The sequence below is a fragment of the Trachurus japonicus genome, chromosome 1 (genome assembly GCF_045865225.1).
Source record: "Trachurus japonicus isolate A0001 chromosome 1, Traja_1.0".
Taxonomy (NCBI): domain Eukaryota; kingdom Metazoa; phylum Chordata; class Actinopteri; order Carangiformes; family Carangidae; genus Trachurus; species Trachurus japonicus.
The window spans coordinates 30,961,678-30,977,035 of NC_140907.1; the positions used below are offsets into that span (position 1 = coordinate 30,961,678).

The window sequence follows — 15,358 nt, forward strand, 5'->3', positions numbered from 1 at the left end:
CACTGCTTGGTGCCGTTCCATCCCCTGTGATTGTGGCCTCCAGTCCCTGGATGCCAATATCCGTTGGTCCGAAAAAATGCCTGTTTGGAGGCTGTGATTACAGAATGAACCAGTGACTAATCTGATTTGGATTACTCACTCTCTCCTTCTCTCTCTCTCTCTCTGTCTCAAAGCGCTCAGATGACTGGTGTAACAAGCCAGAGCCTCAACCTTTTTATAGAAATTTAGTAGCTGATACTTTTATCTAGAAAATGACAACTCATAAAACAAAAAAGGAGGAAGAGGTCAAACCTTAATATGAGGCTCTGAGGCAGGAGATGATGCTGGCAGCAAACACCAAGAGGAACCAGCGGTCCATGTAAGTGAAGCTCCATCCTGCTGAAGTGTCCTGAAGAGACGTTGTCCTGCAGTTAGACGTGTCCTCTGTGTCCCTGTGGGCATAAACGGAGAATTAATTAAACACACCAAGGCAGAAAAGAGAGAAAACTTTATTTACGTTTATCCTTGAAATCGTGAACTGCTTCACACTTGACCTCCAGATGTTCCTGTTTTAGCTCATCTGTACATCTTTACTTAGATATTTTAATTATTGTTAGGTTTTTTAAAATGTATTCTTAGTCTTTTTGTGGCTTTTATTGTTCCATTTCTTTTTTTGGATTTATTGTATTTTCATTTCCTGTCATTGTTATGTAAGCTCAGCGCTGGTGTGTCTTTTGATTTATCATTTGCTTGCCAGTTGCCACATTGTAAATTAGGTCAAACAAGTTAAATAAAGGTTGAGTGAGTGAATGAATGATGTAAAACTAAAGACAAGTCACAGCTATGAAAAAAGGACATAAAAGAAGCCAACAGCTTATTTTAACCCTCCTATAAAAACTGAATTGTATAAGAAAAATAAATTTTAAAAAACAGGCTTTAAGAGGACGTTACATCCCAGACTGTTTCTATTCTATCTTTTTACGCATTTTGAATAAACTTAATGTTAATTTGTGAGGTTACAGTATGAGGAGCTGGTTGGATCCATGTTTCTAGTCTTTATGCCAGATTAAGTTAAAGGGATAGTTCAACATTTTGGCAAATTAACTCATTGCCATAATCCCTACAGTTTTAGCAGCAGGTTTGTTACCTTTAATTGTCGGTGCAAGCTATTTTTAGAACGGCGGAGTAGAGCCGCGAGCTGCTCAGAGCTACGCTACGGAGGCTCATGAGATTTCTTGGTTTCCCTCATCAAACTCATCAAATACACAATCCAACAACTCCACAACGCTCTGGTGGACAAGTTGTGAGCAGTTCGCGGCTGCGCTCGCCGTAAAATAGCTCGCACCGACAAATAAAGGCAACAAACCTACTGCTATGACTATGGCAATGGGCCAATTTGCCAAAATGTTGAACTATCCCTTTAGCCATCATCTCCTGGGTCCAGTAACACATAGCAGGGATTTGATTTATAGTATTGTTGGTGGCCAAGCAAAATCGATAAATCTTGACATTGTGTTGATTTATTACAACTGGTGAAAACTTGGTAAACGTTGATAGTGTCTCCTCAAAGGCGCTGACAGTCTTGAACTATAGTATCATATCTTGCTCATACATTTTCACCACTTCACACCCAGTCAACTACATTTATGTGGCACTGACCTGTCAAACTAATCCACACATTTATACAGCACTTTTCCTTTTTACATTATATAAAGCTTTTTCTTTTACACACTCTTTGACGCTCCAAGTTTGGCATTTTATTGGGGGTTCAGGATTTCATGTTGAACGAGATCACTCCAACATGTGGACTGCAGGAGCCAGTGACCAAACCACCACCAACCGGCTGTGTCCCCTCTGAGTCACAGCCGCCCACTGTTTCTACATGAAGTCCATTTACTGGTATCAAAAGGTTTGGGAAATTGTCAAATTTGGCAAATCCTGTAATACCAGCAATGGAAATGTATGTTTCTGTTTTTCCAGTTGGAAGTATATGATGTCTTTATCATCCTTAACCCCCAAAGTCAGACACAAACCGTGGTGGTGTTGTAACCCGACCAAGTCAGGACCTCAGAGTTTATGAAAGTTTAAATCCTGTTGATTTGTGTTTCTGTACATTCAGATAAAAACTTCTCTGATGTTGTTTTTTTTTTACTGGTTTGTGGGTCATTCGCTTCACACTAAAAAGGATTACTCGCCATCCAGGCCTCATTTGCTTCCAGAGACGAGGAGGCTTTAGGGTCCCAACTATAACCTCAAGTATCCCCAAGACGAGAGCCAGTGAACCCAGTGGGAACAAAGCAGACAAATCCCAGGCTTAGAGCTCTCCACATAAAACAAACCCTTGGTTTTTTTTTTTTCCTCCAGCGGACAGACCAGTGGCGCACCAGTGGCGTAATCCTGGTAAACCATAAGCTCAGGATGGGTTTGCTTCCAGGCATCAAGGCAGCACTAAATCTCTCCCACCACTCACTGTCACCAGCTGGGGAGTCGTCTATACATTCAACGCTTCCCGTCACAAACGGGGCAGTTAAAATGTGCATTCATTCGCCGTCTCTTTTTGCCCACACAGAAATATAATTACCCACCAGCCCGGCAATAGCAACACAAGAGCAGCCAATCGCTCCATTTAGCCTCCACACTCTACTTTTAACCTCTTTGTGCTGCCCTGTGAGAAGCCGCCGGCGTGTTTGTACTGTAACGCTAAAGTGAAAAACTCCATTATCACTCCCCATGATGCCTTCTTACTTTTCCCAGTTACTCCCAGCAACCGGCCGTCAGTCACACATTGAGTGGCAGGAAGGAGCTTTTTTAATCCGTTTGTGCAGCTAAGGAAGGGGGGAGAGGGGGTCTATATGTGCGTCTGCCATCGTGGCCACACAAGGTCAAATTATGTCCCCGAAGTCGCTCATTACGTTCGAGATTTAACTGGCTTTTATTGACTCTGATAAAAGTCGAGGCTCTCAGGGACAAAATCTGTCACTTCATCATGTTGTAAAGCTCTTTGTCGCTTGTCTGTTCCCACTCACGATGTATAGCTGTAGATTTGAATACCCAGCTGAACAATTGACCTTTTGAGGGAGTTGTTTTTCAATTTGGTGCCAATCTTTGACACCGTCCAATTAGGTTTGGAAAGACTTTCAGCTGCTGGAAAAGGTCACTGATTATTTGCACCCCCATGAGAAGCATGAATTTAGATGAACCCAAGAGAAAACATTTGGTTTATGGAGGAATGAAATGTTTAAAATGTTTAAAATTCAAGCAATTGAAGTGAAGTGAAACTCTCTCCACCACAGAAACAGTTTCATGTAGCCTAATCCTATAGTGCAGCCCTGATGTAATTATGAACAATCCTGAACATGTGGAGGCCATTTTTCCATCTGCTTAACTATGTAAATAATTATAATGAATTTAAGAGATATTTTGATATAATACGGGAAACCTGGTATCAGATTTGTTCTATCAGCCGGAAGATCTTAATAACTAGCAGACCCCCGCATATAACGCACACGATTTAGTTGCATTATAGACTTAAAACCTTGATGATTGTGTAACTCGTGACTGTCACACTGCCCACATACACACACATGCAGGCTACAGGCAGTTAGACTTAGGTATTACTGCACAACTTGCTAAGTTAGCATAATGGGGACATAGAGAATAGAGTAGGCTAAAACTTTATTCATCCCTGCAGGGAAATTCAGATGTCAGAGAGCTCATTGCAACGAAAAAACTCAAAGCAAAACAAACAAAACCAAACAAAAAACAGATAACAGCCACACTTCCAGATTCATCCAAATTAGCACAACCTAACACAGCTAAAGACAGCACAGGGACATAGCATAAAATAAGTTGAAATCAATTAAAGTGCAGATGTAAAGTTTAAAATCATGCATGTGTGTGCATGTGTTGGCTTGGAGGTGTCCATGCTAAACTGCTAACTACAGCTAGTTGCTTCTAATGTAATTGCTCCTTTGCTCATCAATCATATTGTTAACTTACCATATCTTCAATAGAAACAGTGATATAGTACATTTATAAATAAAAAAGCTTGTTTGGATCATATACTGTAGCCTATAGAAAAGATTTGGATGAGTTCCCTCCATTTTACCTGTTGGTCACATGGTCCGAACTGCCAAGCAGGAAGTGAGAGCATCCAATAAGATTTAAAGGACAGGGGGGTATGAAGAGTGTACCATGTTACCTGGACTGGGGGGGTGGGGGGAATGGGACAAACTCTGAAAGTAAAAGTCTCTTTAATGCATATAGTCTGTTTTATTGTGACCTACAGTAAGAGTCTCCCAAGCAACAAACTGTTTCATTAACCTCAATACCTATTATTTGAGGGTTTTTTTGTTTGTTTATGCTACTAGGAAGAGGATTGTGGCAGCTGTGGAAAAATAAAGTGAGTTCTGACTTTTTTCTCAGAATTCTGACTTTAAACTCAGAATTCTGAGAAAAAAAAATCTGACTTTCTATTTTTTGTTTAAAAAAAAAAATCTCCTAGATCGTCTCTGGAGCTCTCTTTTCTTAAAAAAAAGTCAGAACTCACTTCTTTTTTTTTTTCCACAGCGGCCCTCATCCTAATGCTACATACAACCATGTCTGGACACTGTAAATAATGTCATGTGGGTAAAGCCATCTTTGGGCACCAAACAGATAGCTACATATTCCCTCTGCAGTAAATTAATTTTATATTTACTCATCTTTCATCTAACTCTATGTGTAGGCACAGGCACTAACAAAAGAATCCTTTCTTATATAAAAACACTTTGTTCTTCTTCTTCTTAATTTTCCGAACCTCCCCTTCTTCTCCAAACCAGAGGAGGAGGAAGAAAAAAAAAAGAAGTGGAGCCTCGGTTCAGCCCAGAAAACAAAGTGGTTTTTCACCCTCAAAGGACTCAGCGGGATGAGTAAGATGGAATATAACAACCCATTCATCGTCACAAATCTGTAATGAGTGAGCGAGAGTGATTTACAATGAAGATGAGATCATGATGAGCGGGAACAAATGGTGGCGATTTGTAAAAAGGGAAAGGGAAGTGGGAAGGCTGCCGTAGCTGCACTGACATTAAATCCAGCTCCTGCTGTGATGTCATCTGCTCGGTTTTATTTATCTACGTTTCTAGAAGTGAAACTTCTAATCTGCACTTTCTACTTCTGGAGAAGCTGAAACAGTCCCAGTCAAAGTGACGGCACAAGAAGAAGAAGAAGAGCCAATCATGTGCTTTCACTTCCCAAGATCCTCTCCAGCCAAAGTCATTAAGCTTTTAACAGCTGTTTCCAGATGTTTACTTGTTGTTTCTCCAGAGTGGAACGTTGATTCGAACCACAAGTTTTCAGGTGCTGATTGGAAAAGTGGACCGCATGAACCGAAACTAATGTTATCTAGTGTTTAACAGTGTGTATAAGGCTGTAATGATGCTTACAGTGAGGGTCATCTACAACCTGCTTTATGATCTCCCATAACCCCTGAATGCACCATGGACATACTGATTTATGACACCTGGTGAATTCATTTGTTATATGTCACGTTATGTTTTATGAATCTGTTCTGCAAATTTACTCATACCATACTGCATGCCATATAATATATGTCATAAAGCTTTAATAGCTAAGCAGTGTAAGAATCAGATGATAGTTCATATGAGTCCATATCATCTTTCATTTAACTGAAATACCAACTTCAGACATTTTTGGAAGAGCTTTAATACACTCAAATGTGCATTAATGGGTTTGTATTGTGACTTATTCTTTTATAAACACTTTACTTCCTGGGTGATAAAGATAACGTGACATGGTCTCTGCAGCAGCAGTTTCTCAAAGCGGGGTCTGGGGATCCACAGGGTCTTTGATGGGGTCCCTGGTTTTCCTCAGCAAAAAGGGAAAGTCATTTATTTTCACAATAGGTCCATGCATAAATTACACATTTTAGGTTTCATGGACTTTCTGTAAACGTAAAACTCCTATCAGATTGAGTCTATGCTCTACAGTCTCTGTCTCAGCCACAGTCAAAGATACTGAGGTTTTGCTTTTAGTGCATGCATCAAAAACTGATCCTCAACTCTCCAGATGTTGAGTATCCAGATTTTCTTTTTTTTAACAGATCAGACATCCCAGTTCTTCCACCTGCTTCCTCCATGAGACGTGCAGTGATTCAGCCTCAGTGACAAAACGCTCTGAAACGACTCCAGCTCATGAGTCCAGACACATGGTCAGAGGGCGGCTGCATGACACGCTCCTGCAAATCACATCCTGTGCGCTCATCTGTTCGCACTAATATTTTTACTGAGCACCACGGTGATGTCCTACATCCTGTTTTTAAGTATTTAAAGTCCACATGTTAGGAAACAGAACAGAAAAAATTATACAGTGGCAACGTATGGGGGAAAAAAATAACAGCAACAACACAGCCACCGGCCTGTTCTCAACGTAAATGTGACTTCATATGAAATCATAATAACTTCTCCCCTCAGAGGCACCACAAGTCTTTCTGTTTGTGAAGAAGACTGACCACTTTTTAGTCTGAGCACAGTTGGAAAACCCCGGGCAGCGAATGATCCCAGTGACCCTCACAAAAGCTTCTGTTCATACGCGGCGGCACACAGCGGTTAACTGGGCGGCTGGAAACATCAAACAGGCGCAGGACTCTCCAGTCTGAGTGTGTGAGCGTCACAGACGGTTGTCCAGTCTTTTAGTTTGTGGATCAGAGAGCGAGAGTGAGAGACACTGACTCAACACTGCCCTCTACTGCTGAGCCTCTGTCTTACACTGAGTTTAAAACCAACCTGCCTGAAATAAATGAAAGAAAGCTGAACAAAACAAAACACATCATCTTCAATTCAACAGTTTCTCATTTATTTAAATAGTTTTTTTGCAGAGTCTGTTGCCACACACAGGTGCAACAAACCACAATGAAAAAAAAAACTAAGTCTGGATCTGACAGAAATGAATATTCAAGATCAGTGTTTTCAGTTCACCTCGAGTCTGTTTACGTTCATTATTAAAACAACAGAACATCCCATCAGATTATAAACAGCCAGTAAAACTCAGTATGTAATGGTGTTAAAAGGTAACACATTATCTATGGGCAATATCATGTCCTGGTTTTTCTCTGTATGTTTCCTAAGAAGAATCAGGCAATTTGGTACCAATTATAAATAAAACAGAGACAATACACAGACGCTACATAGAAATAAATACCACTATTCTCTATAATGACTGGAAAACCTGTCACTAATCCATTTAAACCCATGTAAATTAACATTAATTGTACTGGCAGCTACACTGTAACTATGCTGTACTGTCAATATATGTCCATGCAGAGCAGATCCACTGTTGACTAGGAAATTGGGAGCATTAATTGGACGTGTATCGGGTGATCGCTGCCCCACATTTAACTACCATCAGTACCAAATTACACAGTCGTCTTCAGGAACATCTTACAGAGGTGAATCAGTTCTTTATCAGGACATTAGCTCCTAAAACCCACGCTGTAGCTCTTTTCCAGTCCATTTTCTTTGCCTGCTTCACTGTTTTGACTGGTTATACTGGTGTAACTGGTTATTTTGAAGGCTCATCCTCCATTGTTTTATTTCAAACGAGCGTTGACGCAGCGAGCAGCAGGCAGCAGACTCATCACACAACAGTCCTGTGAGGTCGTCGTCTTGTTTCTCGTGCAGCAGATCTTCAGAGTTTCTGAGCGGCTCAGAAACTCGGCTCCTGTCCTGTGGTGATGGGCCAGTGTGTGTGTGTGTGTGTGTGTGTGTTTGTGTGAAGTGTGTGTGGACCTGCAACCTCAACAATGTGTGACAGTGTCAACACAAATACCACTGTGCCTCTCTCTCCTTCCTCCTCTTCCTCCTCCTCCTCCTCGGTGCTCAGGAGACGGCAGCCTGGAGCCGCAGTCAGTGGCTTTCTGTCTTTCCTTTGCCTTTGTGTTGTTTTTTACCTGCAGACAATTAAAAAAAACAAAACATGAAACAGAAGTTATTAAGTTTTTTTACTAATGTAGCTAAGACACAACAGATTCACCCTGCAGATAATGAGTGTGCTGTTCACAGTTTATGTTGAGGATAAATTCAGGGAAGGAGTGGCGTGTTTGAAGCTCCCACCTGCAGCCTGAGTGTCAGCTAAACATTTTCTTTAGTTTGGAGAAGAAGCCTCCCTCCTCCTTCTGCTGCTGCTGCTTCTCCTGCCCCTCCTCTGAGCTGGAGCTCTTTGCACCAGAGGCGGAGGAGGTGGAGGTGCTGCTGCTGCTGCTGCTGCTGCTGCTGCTGCTGCCCCCTTCTGGACACAGACACACACTGCATCAGCTCAAATACTAATATACTACCCTCAATGGTAACTTTCTTGCCTTAACTTTCTAAAACTTAATAAAGTGACATGTTAACAGCCCTACAGTAGGACTTAAAACAGCTTTTAGCCGTGCAGGATATTCCACAACGCGTGCTGCACACTGATGATGCAGTAACGATTTTCAACCGATCAGTAGTTTGCATCGTTTTCATGTCAACTTTTAGTTTAGTACCTCTTTACCTGTTTTGGAAGCAGAAAAGGCAGTACCAAAAAGGGCGAGTCAAACCGAGTCGAGCTGGTCCCACATAGTGGAAACGCAGCATAATAATAAACAACTGATGAGAGCAGAGGGACTGGCTGACTGTCTGTCTGTCTATGTGTGTGTGTGCAGACTACAGAGGAGGAGTGTGTGGACTGAACAGTGGAGTTGAACTGTGGCTCTGACCTGCAGAAGGATTCACACCGTTGACGGTTCCCTGCACGTCCGTCTCCTCCTCGGCAAAACTCAGCAGCAGAGAGCGCTGCCTCCTGGTCAGCTTCCTGCAGCACACACACAGCAGAAACAGTGGTAAACACATGATTACAGTTAAATATGTAAGAGTTTAGATCAGCTGTCAGGTTAAAGCTTCAGTTGGTAACAATTATTCAGTCATATTTGCTTTAAAGTGTTGAAAATAAAAACGCTTATACTCGTGTTTTGTCGTCGTGTCTTACTTTGGCACTCTGATCTTGATGTGAACGTAGTGATCTCCGTAGCTGTAGCTGTTCATCCTGCGAATGCCTTTCCCCTGCAGCCGGATCACCTGGTCGGCCTGGCAACCTGCAGGAATCTGAAAATACACACGCACACACACCAGACAGAGACGTGTTGAGAGGAGAGGAGGATGTTACTACCACTGCTGTCATTGATAAAAAAATATATTTAAAAAAGCTTCCTGTGGCTGAACACAGAACAGCTGCTGGTCGCTGCTTCACTAAAGTAGAAACCTACAGTACAGTTCAGTCCTCGTCTACCAACACAACTCCTGCAGTGATCTGCTCTGGTCTTTAGTAATCAAACTGTTTTAATCTGTTCACATTTTTCCTCAGTCACTCTGCCTCCATTTATTTTCCTTCTATCCATTTGCTTTTTGTCTATTTTAAGAACATTTAATATATCCATTGTCGTGCAGATGACGCTCACTGACTCTTCTTTTTGCAACAGTGTGATGTTTTCCAGATATTCTTCACTGTTATTAATTTACCTACACCTTCCTTGATATGTCTTGTCTTCATTGGATTATTAACAATCTCATTATTCCAACTTTCTATAAAGGACATTGGTGTTTACTGACCTTCACTGACTGATCCGTCTAAAAGTTGATACATGTTAATCTTGCACCTTGATGAATGAAGTTGTGTTACTCACCAGCATACTGATGGGCTGGTAGAGGCCCTGTGCCGTTGCCGTGCCGCCCAGGATCGCCTGAGCTATGGAAACCGGCACATCAGAGTGGATGTCGAATCCGTTGCGCCTGAACACCGGACTCCTCTGGACCTGGACGGAGACGTTTAAAAACACATCAGACACTCTTAATCCTTCACTACTGCCTGATTAGTTTATTTAAAATAATACAATTAAATGTGTTTACATTTCATTTGTTCGGACAGTATCAACTTACTCTGAATGTAATGAGGATTTCTTTTGTGCCGACTGACATGCGTACGGTCTGGTTGTCTTCCACTCCTGTAAGAAAACATCGTTATTTTACCAGAAAACAAACATTCACAACTTTTATCATCTTTTGTGATATATCAAGATAAAAAAACCTACCAGCAGGTACGGGCACCGTCACCGTCTGCCTCTTCTTGGTCTGACCGGAGCCGCGGCACAGAGCGCAGGGCGTGATGATGATGGATCCCTTCCCACCGCACCGTCGACAGGTGGAGCGCATCATGAAGGGACCAGTGTTGATCGACTCCTGCAGGGGGCGACAACCACAACGCGTTACTTTTAAAAAGCAATTAGTTATAGTTACTTATAATAAGTAAAAGTAATCAGTTATTACTTTTCCCAAAAAGTAACTGGGTTTCTACATTATAAAACTAACGAATTACCAGGAAAATTGCGTTACTTTTTTTAGGAAATGCTCAAACATGTCAAATTAGTTGGACGCCCCCAAAGGAACTTTCGAATTCAGCTATATGTAATGAAACTCAACACTGAACATGTTAAATGAATGAAATTGACACTTAATAGAACAAATCATTATCATTTACATTGTACACTTATCTACACTCCACTACATTGTTGTGTGGGACAATGCAACAGACACCTATCAAATTCAGTATTGTTACGTTACATCCATACACTGTAACGTCTATCGGTGTGGCTCAAGTTACATCTTTTCAAAAAAGATGTAACGGTATAACGTAACAACAACCAGTCAACATTTTAATCGACTTATAATGTTTAGAGTTTGAATAAAGCGGAGGAACTTTCCGTTTTCTTCTCTGTTTTTGGTGTTAATGTGTGGCAGCATTACAGCGTCAGACATGTTGTACTGTACTACAGCGTTTTGAGTCATTTTCAATGGATCCATGTAGATATTTCTTCAAACGATGCCGTGCTTACTTGTTCAAAACGAACAAGAAAAGGATGTATCTGTGTGTGGACGCGCTCTTACTCTACCTAAGACAATCATCACCAACAAAGAAAAAAAAAGCTTAAGAGCTCCCATCGCTGACAGAGAGCCTGTTTCTGTGAAAGCTACTCCAGTGAGTCAAGTATACCTGAGTAACAACGCATTTTATCATCAGAAACAGTTACAGTGTTATGACAGGGGAAAGAGTAACTTTTTTGATGACTCGTTACTGAAAAAAGCTGCACCGTTAATGACAGCGGCTGACCACACTCACCATGCCGGTGCCGTTGCAGTAGTGACACTGTGACACCTTGGTTCCCGGCTCGCTGCCCTTCCCATCGCAGCGTGGGCAGACGTCGTCCATGTTCACACTCAGCTCCTTGTTGGCGCCCTTCGCTGCTTCTGCAAACGTGAGCTCCATCACAAACTGGAGAGAGAGAGAGAGAGGACGTTGATTTACCTGAACCAACAACCAACAGGTTTAAGGTTTAAACATCGGCGCAGCGAGCTCTGACCTCAGGCCGCTGCTCGAACATGTTGTGGAAGTCTCCGAAGCCCATTCCTCCCGTGAACTCTCCAAAGATCTTCCTGAACAGCTCCTCGGGGTCGATGCTCGCCCCCCCGGCTCGGTAGTACTGCTGCTGGCCCGCGCCGGCCCGGCTGGCGTCGAAGCCCGCCGCTCCGTACGTGTCATACTGCTTCCTCTTCACCTCGTCACTCAGCACCTGAACACGGGGAGACGAAGCAAAAGCTGTGAGTTCTTACTGAGGATCTGATGATGCTGCTTTTATTTTATTTTATTTTATTGTATTTTTATACCTCGTAAGCCTCAGCTAGTTTAGCAAACTTCTCTTTGGCCTCTGGGTCATCTGGGTTTGTGTCGGGGTGGTACTTCTTTGCCAACTGGTGAGAGACAATTAAACATTCATGATGAAGATGAAGGATTAAAGGGATAGTTCAACATTTTGGCAAATTGGCCCATTGCCATAATCCCTATAGTCATAGCAGTAGGTTCGTTACCTTTAATTGTCGGTGCAAGCTGTTTTTAGAACGGCGGAGCAGAGCGGCGAGCTGCTCAGAGCTACGCTACGGAGGCTCATGGGATTTCTTGGTTTCCCTCATCAAACTCATCAAATACACAATCCAACAACTCCAAAACGCAAAAGTTGTGACCTGCACATTCACCACGCTATGAGATAATAACAGAACTTTAAGAGACAGAGTTGTTTTAGAGGTAAATTCATGCCCAACCGCTGATGTGCGTTCCTTTCAGGGCCAGTTTTTCAGCAAGCAGTCTCTGAATTTACCTCTAAAACAACTCTGTCTGGTAACGTTCTGTTATTATCTCATAGCGTGGTGAATGTGCAGGTCACAACTTGTCCACCAGAGCGTTTTGGAGTTGTTGGATTGTGTATTTGATGAGTTTGATGAGGGAAACCAAGAAATCCCATGAGTAGCAGTAGCGTAGCTCTGAACAGCTCGCGGCTCTGCTCCGCCGTTCTAAAAACAGCTTGCACCGACAATTAAAGGTAACGAACCTACTGCTATGACTATAGGGATTATTGCAATGGGCCAATTTGCCAAAATGTTGAGCTATCCCTTTAAGTGGAAGGCGCTTGTAATCCTGCTGCTTTATCACATTTAACGACACCGTTTTCGTCACTATTTTAAATGAATCATTCAGTTTGAACTGTAGCTCTGACCTGGTAGTAAGCCTTTTTGATGTCCTTCTGTGAGGCAGAGCGGGCGACACCCAGGACCTCATAGAAGTCCTGCTTGTTTGTCGAGCGGCTGCTGGTGTGGAAAGAGTGGCAGGAGGTGACGCGTGGGAATCGAACCGCTGCAGAGAAGCATAATAAAATTGCTGCAGGTCACAGTAGACAACCATGAAGGAGGTGCAAGTGACCTTTTGTCAACAGACTGACTGAAACACACATTCAGATCAGTGAAATTACACACAGTTTCATGACCAGGTCTCTAATAAATACTCTCTGTATTGAGATCAAATCTGGACAAGTCACACATTCAGATCCAAGAAACTTTATTGCAAGTTGTAAGAGCCATTAATGCGTTCATGTTTACTTGTGTTTGTTTTGTTTTTGTGGTGAACTTCCTCTGATGTAGGAAGTGACGCTATGCAAAATGGGCACAGCGGCTATTTGAACGACCGGCGTGCGGTGTCTTAAAGTAGATGTTGTTTTGTTGTTTTGCTAAGAATATGCATTTTGTTTAGTTTGAAGAACAATTCATTCCCATGCGTGCTTCAATTTATGTTGATCAGCTTCTATGACTCTTTCTTTTGAGTTTGAGTTTAAGTTTATTTGGTCAATTTAGAACAACTCATCATGTGTTATAAATAATGCATTGAATGGTCAGTAAAACATGGAACAAAAAGGCATAGGCTGAAGCCATGGCTTATTGGGCCTACCGCACATCGAAACATGCAGTTACAGGATAAGGATTTTTTGTAAACTAACTAAAAAGGCAAGAAAAAAACGGACAGAATAAATACTATGGCTTATGTCATGTTATAAGCCCTACTGTACATCGAGTTACAGGATAAGGATTAAAAAGAAAAACAAAAAAGGCAAGACAAAACCGGACAGAATAAATAGCCTACTATGACTTATATTTCTCCAATATGTCATGTTATAGCCCAATTTGTCCAATTTTATTTGGGTTTGGGAAGAGAGAGGTCACTACATAAGCCATTTCATTGTTTCATTCACATTTCCACCTCAAAGGACCCAGAACATATCATATCTCAGAGAGGGTAATGCTTCTTTACAATAGACTTTACATGTTTGTTTACATTTTGAAAATGCACAAAAATAAAGTTAAGCAGCTTTGCAAATGATCAATTTTAACAATTTATAAGCTTTATAAGCTTTACTAAGGTGTTCCTAATAAATTGGGTGTGTTGTCCTGACGTAAACATAAACGTGACCGTGGAAAGGCACCGTGGATGTGGCTGTAACAGGGTGAACAGGTTGTAAAGTTACTGATGCTGTAACAGACAGTTACATCACTGCGTCGTCACATCTTCAACCAGCCACAGCATTAACTTTAACTGCCTATGCATTGTAAAATTAACTTTTTCATCATATATTGGAGGTGTCGGAGCTCTGAACAGACTGTCGGCGTCATATAAACAGTGTCAGAGGGCTGTTGACGTTATAAAAACTTTGACAGAGCCGCTAACAGACGGTCGGTGGTTAGCTGCTCCCTCACCTGTCAGTCTCAATGTCACGGCGGCTCCGGGGCTCCAGGGGACCGGACCGGCCGCCGCCTCTCCCCGGGGAACCCGCGGGGCCGTGGCCGGAAAACCCCGCGCATGTCCGGCCGAGGCTGTGAGGAAACGACCGCTGCGGTGTCCCGGAGCAGCTGATGTTGCTAACCAGCGTGTAGAGAGCCGGGCAGCGGAGGACGCCATTTTCGCGTCACTACCGGTGACGGAGCTGATCTGCGCATGTCCGGAAGTTCAAAAATTTACCAAATTAAAAGTCGCATTAATGTTGTGATGCAATAAAACGAACCGCGTTTTTCCACATTTACGTTTTACATATTACCTAATATATATAAAATATATCAATTACATAAGTGTAAAGACATAAAACTGACGCAATCAACTGTTAAATTAGAACAACAACTAGCCTACTACTACTTCTACTACTACCACTACTACTAATAATAATAATAATATCATACAATTATTTCATAATATACCATACAATTATCTCATAAGTATGTGTCTATATGCTCTCTAGTGAAACGATACAAGTTATTAAGTTGTTTTTTAATTAACTTTCAATTACACAAAAAGTGAATTTAACATATTTTCTTGACATGATAAAAATCTCCTCTTGTACCTCCTATAAGCAGGTCAAAAGGTATCAAGTACTATGTGCCTATATGCTCTCTAGAGAAACTACAGTATACACGTCATTAGTAAGTTGATTTTTAATTATCTTTCAATTACACAAAAAGTGAATTTAACATATTTTCTTGACATGATAAAAATCTCCTCTTGCACCTCCTATAAGCAGGTCAAAAGGTTTCAAGTACAGACTTATTTGTTTAGCCTAGTTCAATTTAGAAAATTGTTTTTCATCTCTCATCTTTTTATAACATGAGTCCATGCGGCTTGGATACAGAAATAACCCGCAGACATATTTGTGACTCAGCTGCAGCTTTTTTTGGGATGATTTTCAGTTGGAATGTAATCTGATTTAACTTTAACAGACTTTACAGTTGGTCTGGTTGGTCCGCTGCCATGAACCGCACTGTGCAGAAACAGCAGGTGGCGTCACTGAGCTGTGACTGACAGACACTGCAGCTCATTGCATTTGATGGATTCAGCTGGGAAACTGTGCAGTTGATAAGCACTTGTGGAAAGGACAAAAAAAAAAGTACTCCAAGGGTCAGTTGGTTCCCTGGAGCCGTGAGACTCTAATCTAACC

General features: G+C 41.8%; 1 protein-coding gene across 1 annotated transcript; it reads right to left on the reverse strand.

Moving 5' to 3' along the window:
- Positions 1-6,814: 6,814 nt before the first annotated feature.
- LOC146992243 (dnaJ homolog subfamily A member 3, mitochondrial-like) lies at positions 6,815-14,352 on the reverse strand. Its single transcript, XM_085785170.1, has 12 exons — positions 14,130-14,352; positions 12,602-12,738; positions 11,718-11,801; positions 11,414-11,623; positions 11,173-11,325; positions 10,088-10,235; positions 9,936-10,000; positions 9,683-9,811; positions 8,989-9,104; positions 8,720-8,814; positions 8,091-8,265; positions 6,815-7,927 (listed from the first exon to the last, which is right to left on the reverse strand). The coding sequence occupies exons 1-11, from the start codon at positions 14,329-14,331 to the stop codon at positions 8,105-8,107; spliced, it is 1,500 nt and encodes a 499-aa protein (XP_085641296.1). The 5' UTR covers positions 14,332-14,352; the 3' UTR covers positions 6,815-7,927; positions 8,091-8,104.
- Positions 14,353-15,358: the final 1,006 nt, after the last annotated feature.

Coding starts and splice junctions, on each gene's coding strand:
- LOC146992243 (XM_085785170.1), bottom strand. CDS start 14,331: ATGGCGTCCTCCGCTGCCCGGCTCTCTACACGCTGGTTAGCAACATCA. Junction 10,001..10,087: donor GACGGTGCCCGTACCTGCTG/GTAGGTTTTTTT, acceptor GTTTTCTTACAG/GAGTGGAAGACAACCAGACC. Junction 8,815..8,988: donor ATCAAGATCAGAGTGCCAAA/GTAAGACACGAC, acceptor TGTGTGCTGCAG/GAAGCTGACCAGGAGGCAGC.